The 16708-nt window shown below is 42.4% G+C and overlaps 1 protein-coding gene across 2 annotated transcripts in view; it reads left to right on the forward strand.

The window, feature by feature from the left end:
- Positions 1–16708, forward strand: part of MYLK (myosin light chain kinase) — a 250329-nt gene that overhangs the window by 38383 nt on the left and 195238 nt on the right. The window contains exon 1 of one of the 2 annotated variants that reach the window (XM_060774879.2): positions 5452–5724. The exons of the other annotated variant lie outside the window; for it this stretch is intronic. Coding sequence (XP_060630862.2) covers positions 5712–5724 — 13 coding nt within the window. The 5' untranslated portion in view covers positions 5452–5711. Of the gene's footprint in view, positions 1–5451; positions 5725–16708 lie in introns of those variants that run through there. 2 annotated transcript variants of the gene reach the window in all.

Below are 16708 nucleotides of genomic sequence, written 5' to 3' on the forward strand. Positions count from 1 at the left end.
TTGTAGCAGAGTGAGAAAAACATAGTCTGACAACGTCGTAAGAAATTAAATTCCATCAGCATCAAGGACTTGAAAAGAAACTCTGTTCAGCAGCTGTCCAACGAAGCTGTAAAATGTAGTACAATTTGCATTCCAGATCTCTTCCATGTGCTCTTTTATCCCGTATCTACATCCCTCTCTTTATCAGAACAAAGCACATCTTCTGCAATGTCTGTCATGTCTAAAATTCAAAAGAACACAAGAGGTCCTATTAATGTAGTTCTGAACAATCTGCCCTCCTCCATCTAACCTTTGGCTTTACTGGAAACATCTGGATGTGGCCTTTGTTGTTTAAAACTAGCAAGAAGCCCTGCGTTCCCAAATGGTGGCTCTTTCCTGGAAATAAAGTGTTGTACCTCCAAGATATAAAACAGATTCAAAAGTTTTGAGGAACAAATTCAGCCTTTTCAGGTTCAGGATCCATCCTTAACCAATGGTACATCATTATTCTGTTAAAGGTGTGTAACTAATGTTTACTGCTAAGCAATTAGTCCACGCATAATGATAAACCAGTGCACATAATGTTTGCTAAGTGTAGATTCAAGTTTGTGGCCTCTGGGAAGGGGCCAGAGCATTGCGATCCTCCTGAATTGGTGAGGAAAAGAGGGGAAAGACTCGGAAGGAGATTCAGGGAAGGGTGGGATGAAGCTGGGCAAGCAGCGTGGGTTCTAAGCTTGGATCTAAATTGCCTTAGTGTCCTCCAGACTTTGGATTATGACAATCTCAAACTATTTGCTATGATTCATGGATTTATGGGAGCAGTATTCTAAAATTCCTGGATTCCACTATGTTGTCTCCTGCAGAACAAATCTGCTCAGAGTACATGCTGATCGCCATGTGAACCATAACTCTGAGTAAACTTGCATATGGGTATGTATTAAATCTGCATAGAATCTTAGAAATGGAAGGGATCCAACTTCCTGCCATACAGGAAGAGATGGCTACAGCATTCCTGAAAGACATCATCCAGCCACTGTTTAAAGACCTCCAAAGATTAGGAGTCCATCAACTGCAGAGCATAGCCCTCCTCCCATTTCATTTAAAGACTATCTGCAAACTTTAAATAATTTCTAGCAAAAATATTTCTATCTTTCTTCCCTTTGCCTCCCTTTTTTCCTTTATGATTGTTAAACATGTGAACATGATATGCTTAGTAATATTTTCCTATTATTTATTTCTTTACTTTTCTCAAATAAAAGGACTCAAGGCCTGCAAATGCTGTTATAATTTGGGGTTTTTAGTTTTTAAAATATTGCCTGGTGAGACAATGTGATTAATTATTTTTTATAGTTTACATACTGAAGTCTTAGAACTGAGATGGTAAAGATTCTGGGTTTTTTTTTTCTTTCATCTACTTTTATATGTTTGATTTTCTCAAGTTTGTGTCCTCAAGGGTTCATTTCCTGGCAGGGCTGCGCTATCCTGTAAAGAATGTGTAAATTCAGAGGATGTTTGAATGTGGCCAGACAGTGCTAATATCTTCATCTGGCCGTCCCAAACAAACTTCATCTGTCAGTCTCGAACAAACTTACTACAATGCAACATCAGCCTTGCCACATGCACAATGGAAGACCTTCTCACAACGACACCAGAGATACTTCAAGTGGCCGGCTTCTGGTCAAAGGAAATTTAGTATAATGCCAATTTTTTTACTTTGTTTGTGTTTTTAAATACATTATAACTATACCCTCAATTTGCTTCTAACATGATAAAGAAATAGTACCAATTTGAGAGACTTCTAGATGCAGGCTACAGCTCCAATGCAACTGTTCTTTGCTATTGTTCTTGTCCTTACCTCTAAATTAGGTAATATTATTTTAGAGGAATTGTGAAATGGAAGTCCAGTAGGGGCACATGTAGTATTTTAGTGAACTATGGGAAAGTAGGGTATCAACATGGTCTGACCATCATCTGATCACATTTAGACTTACTGCGACCCTAAACCTCCGCAGGGGTGGAGGACAAATTAAGATGGTCCGCCCTAGGAGACTGATGGATCCGGATGGATTCCTGAGGAATCTTAGGGTTCTTCCTGCCTTGGAGCCTGGCGATTCTATCGACGCCTTGATAACTCTCTATAACGGGGAGATGGCCAGGGCGTTAGATACGATCGCACCCGAACGCCCCATCTCGTTGCGTCGTGACAGGCCATCTCCTTGGTTCACCGAGGAGCTGGCTGTGATGAAGCACACGAGAAGGGGGCTAGAGCGCAAATGGAGGAAATCTCGAGATGTATCTGATCGAACACGGGCTAGAGCCTCTCTTAAGGCATACTCCGTGGCCATACGGGCGGCCAGGAAGTCATTCACGACCGCTCGTATAGCATCTGCAGCAAATAGATCATCGGAGCTGTTTCGGGTCGTGGGAGAACTCCTCCACCCACCTGCGGTGGAGGAGGTCCCTGACGACCCCGCAGCTCGGTGTCGCGATTTCGCACACCATTTTGCAGATAAAGTCGCCCAGATACGCCTCGAGCTCGACTCCAATTCCATCGCAGTGCCTGAAGAGGTGACGGAGGTACCTGCTTGTCCAATTTTGTGGGATTCTTTTAGGCTTGTTCTTCCTGAAACCGTAGAGGAGGTTCTTGGGGCTGTGAGGGCGACCACCTCACCTCTAGACCCATGCCCATCTTGGCTCATTAAATCAGCCAGGGAGGGGTTGGTTGACTGGTTTGTATTGATTATCAATGCATCGTTGGAGCAAGGGATTTTTCCATCTGGTTTGAAACAGGCAGTGGTTCGTCCACTCCTCAAAAAAGCTTCCCTTGACTCCACGGTGCTGAATAACTACAGACCAGTCTCCAACCTCCCTTTCCTGGGTAAGGTGCTGGAGCGGGTGGTCGCCTCGCAGCTCCAGGGCTTCCTAGACGATACCAACTACCTAGATCAGGCACAGTCTGGTTTCAGGCCTGGTCATGGCACCGAGACAGCCTTGGTCGCCTTGGTGGATGACCTCCGCAGAGAGCTGGACAGGGGGAGTGTGACCCTGTTGGTTCTCCTGGACATCTCAGCGGCTTTCGATACCATCGATCATGGTATCCTTCTGGGTCGTCTCTCTGGGATGGGCCTTGGGGGCACGGTTCTGTCGTGGCTCCGGTCCTTCCTGGAGGGACGCACCCAGTTGGTGAAGCTGGGAGACGCCTGCTCGGACCCCTGGCCTTTGACCTGTGGGGTCCCGCAAGGATCTATCTTGTCGCCCATGCTCTTCAACATCTACATGAAACCGCTGGGAGAGGTCATCCGGAGTTTTGGAGTTGGGTGCCATCTCTATGCGGATGACACACAACTCTACTACTCCTTTCCACCTAATTCCAAGGAGGCTTCTCGGGTGCTGGACGAGTGCCTGGCCGCTGTGTCGATCTGGATGAGGAAGAACAAGCTGAAGATCAATCCCGACAAGACAGAGGTCCTCCTGGTCGATCGTAAACCGGATCGGGGTATAGGGTGGCAACCTGTGTTGGACGGGGTTACACTCCCCCTGAAGCCACAGGTCCGCAGTTTGGGTGTCCTCTTGGATTCTTCGCTTACACTTGAGGCTCAGGTGTCGGCGGTATCCGGGAGGGCCTTTGCACAACTGAGACTTGTGCGCCAGCTGCGACCGTACCTCGTGAAGGCGGATCTGGCCGGGGTGGTCCACGCCTTGGTCACCTCTAGAATGGATTACTGCAATGCGCTCTACGTGGGGCTGCCCTTGAAGACGGCTCGGAAACTACAATTGGTCCAGCAGGCAGCAGCCAGGATGCTAACTGGAGCTCATTATCAAGAGAGGTCAACCCTCTTGTTCAAGGAGCTCCACTGGCTGCCATTTATTTTCCGAGCCCAATTCAAGGTGCAGGTGCTCACCTACAAAGCCCTGAACGGTTTGGGACCACCCTACCTGCGTGACCGCATTTCCATCTACGAACCCACACGCTCGCTCTGGTCATCTGGGGAGGCCCTGCTCGTTATCCCACCTACGTCGCAAGCGCGCTTGGTGGGGACGCGGGACAGGGCCTTCTCTGTGGCGGCCCCCCGACTTTGGAATGCCCTTCCAAAAGAGCTTCGTCAGGCCCCTACTCTGGCAGTTTTCAGAAGGAACCTAAAAACTTGGCTGTTCCGATGTGCCTTCGCAGATTAGGAATCCCCATCCCAAGTCCTAGATGCACTTTAGCACAACTAATGTTGCTGCACACCGCACTTTAATCCTACGTTCCTCCTGCCATCTCAGCACTTTTAACCCTGTACCCCATTGCGCTGGCCGAACCAGTTTTAATAGTGTCATTGTGGTTATTTTGTCATTGTGGTTATTTTGCTTAATTGTTTGATTTGCTTTGTTTATTGCTGTGTTATGTTTTCTATTGTATTGTGTTTTGTGGCTTCGGCCCGTGTAAGCCGCATTGAGTCCTTCGGGAGATGCTAGCGGGGTACAAATAAAGTTAATAATAATAATAATAATAATAAATAAATACATAAATGTTTGACACTGAATAATGGTTACAACAGGTGGCAGCAGAAAACTATGAATTCTTATATTTTCCCCCCTGCTTACACTTTCCCTGCATTATGTAGGATTTACTGCTTGTTTAAACAAAACTGGGAGTTTAAAGAATACTGAGCTTATCTTCAGACGTTTTCCCCAACAGTCTTGCAACCCTTTAGTTAACAGATCTTTACAAAAAAAAATTTCATATTGCAGAAAAAAATAATGTAAGTAACTTAAGTAAGGTAATTTGTTTTCAGAGTCTTCTGTGTTAGTGATCAAAGTGCTTTGGAGAAGCATTACTCAAGATAAACGTGACCATAAGGGAAAGGAGGCATTCTTCTGTCATGTTTTTAAGAAGTTGCTTCACATTATCTGGGCCCTCGTTGTTAGATTACTGCTTAGTATCAGAGGCTTTCCAATCTTGCTCAGAGATATCTTGAAACAGAGTTTCTCATTCAGGGTACCTTTTCTACTACTATTTACTATTGGAGGACCATTTTAAATGTCATCAGACAGTTTTTTGAAATGCAAGGATGGTCAACTATGGCTCTTTAGATGAGCTTGGCCACCTGTTTTGGCTACTCAGAAGAATGTAACTAATGTGAAGGATGATGGGAGCTGCGGTCCAGAAATCTGTGAAGGTCTACAAGTTATTCACTTGTGATCCAGAGTATTATATTATTTTGCAGGATTAAAGTTCACAGTCAGATTCCAGACACACATAGAAACACATTTTCCTATCTAAGGAACTGTAAACATTGTACTGTATGTAGTCAGAACTCAACTAGATGTCAGAGATAGCTTTTGGATTCCATAACTGTGAAATGGGCTTCAAACGCTTTCTTACTTCTTGCTTTTAATTGGTGTTCAGAGGCTTAAACCATTATGGTGAATGAGAGGTTTAAAGTGCTGGCTTGGATGGAAGGTGCTCTTTAAGAGCTTAGTAGTTCTATTATTAAAGCAGTTTATGGAGCTTACAGTCGTTGACTGCAAGGTCTGAAATCACTGCTACATTCGCTGGTAAATTTCAGCTTTTGTTTACTCATGCACTAACTTGTCCCTTACAATGGCTACTGACAATGAAGAAAGCACATCTTAGCATTAGATGTGGGAATCCTCAAGATCCTCAAAACACCCTCACCCTTTCTTAAATACAGTTAATACATCACAATGTCCTGACAATGAAATATTCTACAAGATGGACTGGGTAGATGGGACATGGAGGTGAGTAAAAAAAATGTGATGTGTGAATTACAGAAGAACTACAGGATTTTATAATTTCAATCAAATAATAATGGAGAATATAATTTGTGTTATGTAAGTAGATATAGCGCTCTGTTTTGTCTGCAGATAACTTTCTTGTAGCAGTGTATTAAGAGTTGAGGTGTTTTTAGTGTGGAGTTTTTTTTACTTGGGCACAACCAGACTTGAAAGCAATAGAAGGTTTAGATATAGAACTACTTTTGGCTGGAGAATAGGTCTCCCTCCAGTCTTTATTAGATTGCATTTTCCATCATATTTAGCTATCACAGTCTGTTAGTAGTAGAGATGAAAAAGAATGAGGAGGGATTCATTTTTAGGATAGTAGGGTTGCATGGACATTTGACAACAATCACTGCTCCATACAGTTTTCTTTCTGTATAATACGCCAATAGATGTTGTTGAACTGTAACTCCTAGCAACCCTAGACAGCATAGCTAATGACAAGAAACGTTAGGAGCGATTTGGGAGGGCTACACAGTTCCTATTAAGGATGATACATAGAGGTCTGTAGGGAGATAAGGAACAGAGGCATCATTATGTTAGTTCTGTCCTTTCCCCTTTCACCCCCCCCCCCCCTTGGTATTTCATGCGTACATGCTGTGAAATCAATCTCAATTTGGAAGACTGAACCTCAGTTAAACACTGTAAAAAGTGGGAACTATTTCAATTTACCTTTTGGTAACATTTAAGCCACAAAGCTGATACTTGAGTGAGAAGAGGCTATACTGTACATTCTTTCCCACATCATTGCAAATGCTCTACTTGGAGATAATCTAGCTGGAGATCTTACATTGTGGAGGCGGTTGGACATGGTGGCCTATAGGGCCCGTTTCAGCTGTATTCTAATTTTATAGAAAGGCACTTAAAATCTTGCTCAGTCAGTGGTGGTTATTCTATCAAGCCTCAAAGCAGAGAGGAGCAAAGATTGTTCCACTCTGCTGGAAACATAACTGCATTTGGCATGTCTTTAACTGAAAGCAATTCCAATAGGTTACCTTAACTGTTCTCATTCTTCTGGTCATTCTAAGAACTCATTCCTCTAGTCATTCTTCTCCCTTCCAATATCTTAATCTTGAGTTTAAATTGAAGGTTGGAGTAGTGTGATGTCCACAGTGCTGTGCATAGTAGAACATATAACAGGGTTCTAGTTGCCACCAAACTCTTACTGTTTTGTATGGGATGGATAACATTAACAGCAGGTCCCCTCAGTCGAAAAAACTGGGGTGGAATGCCAGATCGTTCTTGTTGATCTTGGCTGAGTGTGCTATTCTAGCCTATATTATACATTGAGTCCCATTTGGGAGAACGGCAGAATCTAAAGTAAATTCTTCCTTCCTCCCTCTCTCTCTAGCTTTGTTCACCTGGGTTCTTCAGATAGAAGCAGGCAAGACCTGGTATATTAGGATGGCATTCTCCTCCCTAAGTGTCTTGGTCCACAGCCTGCCAAATTTGAATGTGTATATTTGAAGGACAAGCTGCCTATTCTACTGGTCAGTATTCTTCCAACTAAAGCTAGCTGAACTGGTCTCCAAGATGATGCTGGCATCCCCGTGGCTTGTTTTGCTGTAGGATTTTAATATCGATATTGTTTTATCAGGAGTGGCTGAGAACTTTTGTCTTCTATGACAGTGATGGGTCTGCTGTAATGCTACACCCATGTAGCAGGACACACTGTAGACCTGTTGTTCTGTGCCGGATGAGATGAAGGTGACCTAGGTGTGGAGGAATTCTCTGTGCTGAAATTATCACAAACAGATCACTATCTGGAAGGATTTGGACTCGTTAAAACTTCAGGGACTTTGCATGGGTAGCCAGTTAATATGATCCATGCCAGGAGTCTGGTGGATCTGGACAATTGCCTGGGTGCTCTTGGAGAGTTTTCTATTAACTTAGCAGGCAACTCTGTTGAAGCTCCGGTTGATCTCTGAGACAGAGAAATAACCAGGGTGAAATGCAATCAATTAACCCGATGTGTCTCCTCCCAAAGAATGGAACCCAACTAGTCTTCTGATTTCCTCAAGTTGTTGAATGGGATGGTGACTACTCTACATTTGTGTTGGCAAACTTGGAAATAATCAACCCCAACACTGTGGTGATCCTGACAGCTGTATCAATGAATAAATGAATGCATTGTGTCAGTTCAGAGTTGTCCAGCAGAGTTGTTTCAAATAGTCAGGGTTGCATTACATTCTGGTCCATCACAGGCAAGCATAGGCCACTCAAGAGTTTGCTGGGAACCATTTGTACAAGACATTGCAGATAAAATTGCTCCGATCCTTTGTGACTTAGATGATGTAGTTAGTAAAGTCCTGGTGAATGTATTTTTTTATATCTGCTTGTTTAACAATAACGGAACTCTTTTAATATATCAGACTTGCATTACATATATGTCCTTTGGGGTGCATGCAACCCCCCAAAGGATTTTGGGTGGCCCAAAAAGACTACCACTCTCACCGGTTCCCCTGGTGCCAGTCATGGGAGTTGTAATTTTATAAGGTCTTTAGCCTGTTCTGACAAAGAGCATTGATTTCTCACTAAACTACAACTCCCTTGGTTCCTTTGCTGGTGAAGGCAATTCCTTCCCTACTTGGCTCCAACCTGGGCAAAGCAAAGAGGGAAAGACAACCCAGAGCAAGTAGAGGCTAGGCTACACAACCTGGAACTAAATCCCGGCTTGACCGAGCTGAACAAACCTATCTCCTTCAATCTTTCCTCATACTTTTGTTCTCTTCTCATCTTTGTTGTCTTTCTCTGAGATAGGGGCATAATTCAAAAGGACCTTGATTAACTACAAAACCGGGTGAAAATAACTAAAACAAAACTTAATAGGGGCAAATGTGAAATTTTACATTTCATAGAATCATAGAATCATAGAATCGAAGAGTTGGAAGAGACCTCATGGGCCATCCAGTCCAACCCCCTGCCAAGAAGCAGGAATATTGCATTCAAATCACCCCTGACAGATGGCCATCCAGCCTCTGCTTAAAAGCTTCCAAAGAAGGAGCCTCCACCACACTCCGGGGCAGAGAGTTCCACTGCTGAACGGCTCTCACAGTCAGGAAGTTCTTCCTAATGTTCAGATGGAATCTCCTCTCTTGTAGTTTGAAGCCATTGTTCCGCGTCCTAGTCTCCAAGGAAGCAGAAAACAAGCTTGCTCCCTCCTCCCTGTGGTCACATATTTATACATGGCTATCATATCTCCTCTCAGCCTTCTCTTCTTCAGGCTAAACATGCCCAGTTCCCTAAGCCGTTCCTCATAGGGCTTGTTCTCCAGACCCTTGATCATTTTAGTCGCCCTCCTCTGGACACATTCCAGCTTGTCAGTATCTCTCTTGAATTGTAGTGCCCAGAATTGGACACAATATTCCAGATGTGGTCTAACCAAAGCAGAATAGAGGGGTAGCATTACTTCCTTAGATCTAGACACTATGCTCCTATTGATGCAGGCCAAAATCCCATTGGCTTTTTTTGCCGCCACATCACATTGTTGGCTCATGTTTAACTTGTTGTCCACGAGGACTCCAAGATCTTTTTCACACGTACTGCTCTCGAGCCAGGCGTCCCCCATTCTGTATCTTTGCATTTCATTTTTTCTGCCAAAGTGGAGTATCTTGCATTTGTCACTGTTGAACTTCATTTTGTTAGTTTTGGCCCATCTCTCTAATCTGTCAAGATCGTTTTGAATTCTGCTCCTATCCTCTGGACTATTGGCTATCCCTCCCAATTTGGTGTCGTCTGCAAACTTGATGATCATGCCTTCTAGCCCTTCATCTAAGTCATTAATAAAGATGTTGAACAGGACCGGGCCCAGGACGGAACCCTGCGGCACTCCACTTGTCACTTCTTTCCAAGATGAAGAGGAAGCATTAGTGAGCACTCTCTGTGTTCGTCCACTTAACCAATTACAGATCCACCTCACCGTGGTTTTGCCTAGCCCACATTGGACTAGTTTCCTTGCCAGAAGGTCATGGGGGACCTTGTCGAAGGCCTTACTGAAATCCAGGTACGCTACATCCACGGCATTCCCCGCATCTACCCAGCTTGTAGCTCTATCGAAGAAAGAGATCAGATTAGTCTGGCATGACTTGTTTTTGATAAATCCATGTTGACTATTAGCGATGACTGCATTTGTTTCTAAGTGTTTGCAGACCGCTTCCTTAACAATCTTTTCCAGAATCTTGCCTGGTATCGATGTGAGGCTGACCGGACGGTAGTTGTTTGGGTCATCCTTTTTTCCCTTCTTGAAGATTGGGACCACATTGGCCCTCCTCCAATCTGCTGGAACTTCTACCGTTCTCCAAGAACTCTCAAAGATGGTTGCCAATGGTTCCGAAATGACTTCCGCTAGTTCCTTCAATACTCTGGGGTGTAGTTGATCTGGCCCTGGGTACTTGAACTCATTAAGAGCGGCCAGGTATTCCTGGACGACTTCCTTCCCAATTTGGGGTTGGATGTCCTCCAATCCCTCATCCACTCCATCTTGCTGAGGTTGAAGACTCTCTTTTTGTGAGAAGACCGAGGCAAAGAAGGCATTAAGTAGTTCTGCCTTTTCCCTATCCCCTGTCAGCATTGCCCCATCTTCTCCGTGAAGAGGTCCTATTGCCTCCTTGTTTTTCCTTTTTCTACTGACATAAGAATAGAAGCCCTTTTTATTGTTTTTAATGTCCCTGGCAAGCCTGAGCTCGTTTTGTGCTTTAGCCTTGCGGACCTTTTCCCTACAGGTGTTGGCTATTTGTTTGAATTCTTCTTTGGTGATTTCTCCCTTTTTCCACTTTTTGTGCATGTCTCTTTTGTGTCTTAACACAGTTAGAAGTTCTTTGGACATCCATTCTGGCTTCTTTGCACTTGTCCTATTTTTTCTCTTTGTTGGCACGGTTTGCAATTGCGTCTTGAGTATTTCACTCTTGAGAAATTCCCATCCATCCGTAACTCCCTTGTCTTTTAGTATCTGTGTCCACGGAATGCTGCTCAGCGTTTCCTTCATTTTTTGGAAATCAGCTCTCCTAAAGTCCAAAATGCGGGTTTGACTTGTCTTAGTTTCGGCCTTCCTTTGTACCTCAAATTGCAGGAGCACATGGTCACATTTAGGCCGCATAAACCAAATAGACAGGTATAGGATGGGGAATACATGGCTCTTCAGTTCCACACGAAAACAAACTCATGTTCAGCTTGGGATCAAGAGTAATATAGAATCTTTTAGTTATTTCAGCCCAGTTTTGTAGTTAATCAAGTTATTTCTGAATTATGCTTCTATCTTCCAGTGTGTTAATCATCCCTTCCAGTTTTTCCACCATCTGCAATATTGGTAAGAATTCATTCCAACCCATAATTTAAGTAACTGATAAAGAATGGGCAGAACAGAGGACTTGAGTAACTACTGACCAGTCAGTTTGACAACAGTACCAAGAGAGTTTCTAGAGCAGATGAATCCATGCGCACTTAAAAAAAACCCTGTAACTTAATAAAAGCCAAGATGGGTTTCTCAAAAACAACTCATGTAATATTAATCTTAGAAAAATGAAAATGAGATGCAGAAATATCTGGCTTGAAAGCTGTACACGTGAAAAAGATCTAGGGGTGTTAATAGATCATAGGCTAAGATGGGTCAACAATGTGATACGGCAGCCAAAAATCAGTCTATCTAATTTAGGTAATGGAGCACAGCAAAGAGTTCCAAAAGAAACCAGACTGCTTTCTATATTAATAGCAAAAAAAACCCCTATGGAATATATTTAATGACACTTGTACTCAGGCCAAGAGGCTACTAGGATGGAAAAATAGTAAAGAGGTATAGGCAGAGCTTCATTTTAGCTGCTTTTCTGTTTAATTTGTATGCTGAACATATATTTAAAACAAGGTTAGACTTGGAGGATGGACACATCAAAACTGGAGGAAAGAACATCAACAATTTAAGATATGCAGATGATACCATACTACTAGGAGAAAAGTGCAAAGACTTGGGATAATTACTGAAAAATGTCAAGGAATAAAGTGCAAAGGCAGGATTAGGTACAGTCGAACATCAAGAAAACAATAATTTTGACCGTAGAATGATTTCTCTAGCTTTAAAGCAGATTATGAAGATACTGAAATAATGAAATATTTTGATTGTTTGGCTCAGTGAGAGTAAGCAGAATGGAGACTGCAGTTAAGAACTCAGAAGAAAACAAGGGCTAGATTTATTGTTGTGCTACTTATTCTTGAGCACCACTCAGGGATCTCTTTTCCTTAAGGGTGCGACAGCTGATTTAAATAAATGAATATCAAATGAAGTTTTACACATTCCTGCCTGTAAGCTTGTGCCGTCGCACCTGGGGGCTATAGCTCTTAGTGAAAGAGGCATGGATGTGACATCTTTCCCCAGGGGATTGCTTTTTGCCCTCCTTTAGGAAACTGGAACTCTCAAAGACCCAATAAGTTTTATTGTTCACAAAGAGTTATCTCTTTAAGGCAATAAGCTGGAAGTTTCAAAGGGGTAAAGAAAAATGTACATTACAGTCTCAGTTAGTCCTAGGTCCAAGGAGGTTTGAAGCTGAGAAGCTTTTGTAGGTACAATGGCTGTAAATGCCGGAGCAATCCACAACCCCAGTCCAGATGGCCTATGTTTGAAGACACAGGGTCTTCCTCTGGTGCCAAAAGAACTGGTATGAAGGCGCTTGAGACTTCCCAACGTTGTTCAGGTTGGTCTGAACATGAAGCATAAGTCTCAAGGGTTAAAACCTCAGAATTGGTGCTAAGAGGTAATTTAATCAGGGGCTTTTAGAGCCAAGTCTCTTACTCACGCCCATCTGATAGAAACTCTGATGGCAGGATGAAAAAGGGAAGCACTCCCCTCCTCCAGGAAGAGGTGGAGCCAAACAATTTAGCTGAAAAAGCAATTCAACTTGTGCAAACAACATTGATTGACAGCTATAAATAACCAATCAATCCAACTATACATAAGCAGGGTAAAAAGGCAGGATTAAGCATGATACAACAGTTTAAATCTTGCAACTAATAGTTCTACACATAGGTGGCGCCACTTGCGCCGTCACAAAGCTGGTATCTCTGTGTAAAGATAGAGCAAAAGACTGAGTCAGAAAGTGGAGGGCATTCAAAATGAAAAGGGTTTGTGGGGAGGTAGGTGAATCAATACCCAAATGGGTACCAGTTCTTTCTGTAGTTGATAATTCTAGAAACGATGGGACATCTAGCATACTCAGTAAGATTTAAGTTGTCCTCAAAATCTGCTCTGATTTCTTCCTTCCTTATGTATGGTGTTGTGGAAAGTCATATATTTCTAATCCTTTTAGAATACCGGTATGTAGCTTCATAAATACCTGTGAATTCCAACTCCTCTGGATTTTGGTTTTCTGGTTGCCATATGGATTTCCTGCTTGTTTCAATTTCCCGCCTGCTTTTTATAAAATAGCTCCTAGGTACAGAACAGAACCACAGCTTTAAGTATGCGCAGTATGCCTCCCTTTTATTTTCTTTTTTGATTTTATCTAAAAGCTAACAGCTGTACTTTTTTTTGTCAGTATGAGATTTACTACTTCCTAATCTGCTGTTTCAGATTAGATATGTAAGGATGCCTTTGTCTTGAAGTGTTAGAGTGTTTTTGAAAATGCATTCAGGACTTTTGTAGCAAGACTTCTAGATTTCATTTAATAATATTTATTTAGGATTCAGCCACTTAATCTGTGTAATATAGAGGTGTTGTTTGCAATCAGAAAAGTATCACTGTATAAAATACAGTTGATTTGGCAGAAATAAATTAATAGTGCAATCCTGTAGATTCACTTTATCCTATGAAATATCTGCTAATTTAAATGTTTGAAGGATTACAGTTGAAGAGTGTCACATTAACTACAGTCTTAAACTGTAATCTAATGTTTCTAGGCCTACCCCTTTACAATAAGCCAAATTGCAACCTAATAGTAAGACTACAGAATCCTGTCTTTTTCTCTTTTTAGAAGGTTTTTTCAAAGGCAAACTCAGCCCCAGTCTTACTTTTTACATCCATTCTTCGTAAAAAAAAAAAAAAAAAAGGACCATTGGAGCCCTCTCAGATTTATAATACATGCATATAACGCTGTATATGTAATGGTAGCTTCCATGTTTTCAGGTTTTTGCTAGTTTGTGAACTTAGTTGTGGATTTATTGGAGAGGCAGTATGCCAAACATGTATTGCTTATCAAACTGAAGGGGATAAGTCCAAATCTATTCCCTGATAAAACTTTAAGAACCTATAATTAATATCTTAGCATAGAGCAGTTAGGTTTTTTTTCCTGAAAGTTGTAGGTTGTTATTTGCACTGATGTTGAATATTTCTTATAAGAAAAATATGTGTTTTAGTGTTTTAGTGTGAAATCTCAATGAATGAACACCTTCATTCTTTGATGTGAAATGCATTTTTGAAATGCAAAATGTGGTCAAATTAAGTGGGACTGATACTTGTCATCAGAGCAGTCTGGCAAGGAAATGTTATCCATTTCCTCCCATGATGCAGTCTTAACCAAGTAAATAGGTATCCTCCAAAACTGCTGTTTACTTTGGAAGGAAGACTACTGGAGGAAGAAATGCTTCTAGAGTTTCTGATCATGAGACATTGATAATCTTTTCATTCCTAATAAAATGTTTGCAGAAGGAAAAAACAGAAGAATTAAGAAAAATGGATGAGTTATCAATGGAAGCATATGGTATACTTCCATTGCCTGTAACATTCTGTGAATGAGACAGGATGATTGCAGAATAAAAGCCTTATCTGAAAGTACACTTCCTTCAATCAATTTCAGTCTAGCAGTATCTTATTCAACAAATGTGTGGGACAGGCTTCAATGATTTTCTTCTCTGAAAGGGGAAACAGCTGTGTGTCACTTACCAGTAGGACAGATGTTTGCAATTGTAGTAGATTCAGGGCCCATTTTTCTGCCCTTAGACCTTTCAGGGATGCAAGGCTGGGGTGAAAATTGCTGGAAGAAACATTAACAACCTTAGATATGCAGATGACACCACTTTGATAGCCGAAAGTGAGGAGGAACTGAGGAGCCTTCTAATCAAGGTGAAAGAAGAAAGCGCAAAAGCTGGGTTGCAGTTAAACATAAAAAACCCAAGATTATGGCAACAAGAATGATTTTTTTTTGTCATGTCAGGAGCAACTTGAGAAACTGCAAGAATGATTGACAGCTGAGAAATGGAGAAAATGTGGAGGCAGTGACAGACTTTGTCTTTCTAGGTGCAAAGATTACTTCAGACGCAGACTGCAGCCAGGAAATCAGGAGACGCTTACTTCTTGGGAGGAGAGCAATGTCCAGTCTCGATAAAATAGTAAAGAGTAGAGATATTACACTGGCAACAAAGATCCACATAGTTAAAGCAATGGTATTCCCCATAGTCACCTACGGATGTGAGAGCTGGACCATAGAGAAGGCTGAGTGAAGGAAGATAGACGCTGTTGAACTGTGGTGCTGGAGGAAAGTTCTGAGAGTGCCTTGGATTGTGAGAAGATCCAACCAGTCCATACTTCAGGAAATAAAGCCCGACTACTCATTGAAGGGAAGGATATTAGAGAAAAAGTTGAAGTACTATGGCTACATCATGAGGAGACAGGAAAGCTTAGAGGACAATGATGCTGGGGAAAATGGAAGGAAAAAGGAAGAGGGACCGACCAAGGGCAAGATGGATCGATGGCATCCTTGAAGTGACAGGCTTGACTCTGGGGGAGGTGACAGCCGACAGGGAGCTCTGGCGTAGGCTGGTCCATGAGGTTAAGAAGAGTCGGAAACAACTGAACGAATGAACAACAACAGACCTTTCAGGGCAGGGATAGGCAAAATGCAGCTCTCTGGATGTTGTGGCAGCTGGGAATAACAAGCTAACAGTACCTGGAAGCCCACCCATTCTTTAGAGGTTGCATGGACTGCCCAAAAAATTACCTGTTTCTGGAAAGCCATTTTCACTGTTTGATTTCCAAATGGAAGACAGTCATGACAAAGACTTACACCTTTCTCTCAGCACGTTTCTTTCTTTCGCCTCTTCAAAATCCATGGCACCATTGGTAACAGCTGACCTCCATTTAGAACACTTGAGGGCCAGAGCTTCCCAGTTCTTGGTGTTTATATCACATTTTTGTGTTAGCTTTAAGCCTAACTTTAAATGTGTTTTGTTGCCCACCAACATTCCATTTTCCATTCTTAAGCTGAGACTAATGTAATTGCTTTGGGCGATGGTGAACAGTGGGTTCCTGCACGGTATTTAAAATGAATTGCTGTTCCTGGAGGCACAGAAGGAAGATAATTCATTTCCCCCTTTTCTGGCAAGAAAAGGTGTGCTCCAAGAGGTTTTGAGGAACTGTGACCCACACAAACAGCTTTTAGGAGCTTAATATGGCCCCAGACCTACCTCTTCTGGAAGGACAATGGTATGAATAAATTACAGAAAGGGAGTGATCTCTGGATCATTAAGATCTTCCGGAGAATTCTTGCTTTCAGCCCCACCGGCCTCACAGGTGCAGCTGGTGGGGACAAGGGACAGGGCCTTTTTGGTGGTAGCCCCATGTCTGCTAACCTCCCTCCTGAGTGAGATTGGTTCCACAGTTAAAGACTTGGCTATGGAACCAAGCGTTCGGCTCATCATAGGAATGTTTAAAGTAAAAGTTGAAAGTGCAATGACCCAGGACTGTTTATGGACAACAGCTATGTCCCCGGTTGATATGTGATGTTATTTTATGTGATGTGTTTAATAATGTTCAATGTTTTATTAGGGGAGGGTCAATTTTAATGTTTTATACTGTTTTTATCAAGGGCATTGAATTGTTGCCAACACTGTGAACTGCCCTGAGTCCCCTTTGGGGTTGAGAATGGCGGTATACAAATATTGCAAATAAATAAATATTATTGGGATGGGCAACTACATTGAATCGAGGCTTTCCAGTGAATCAGTTAACTCTTTGAGGGACCAGGAA

This window comes from Anolis sagrei, chromosome 1, assembly GCF_037176765.1.
Source record: "Anolis sagrei isolate rAnoSag1 chromosome 1, rAnoSag1.mat, whole genome shotgun sequence".
Taxonomy (NCBI): Eukaryota; Metazoa; Chordata; class Lepidosauria; order Squamata; family Dactyloidae; genus Anolis; species Anolis sagrei.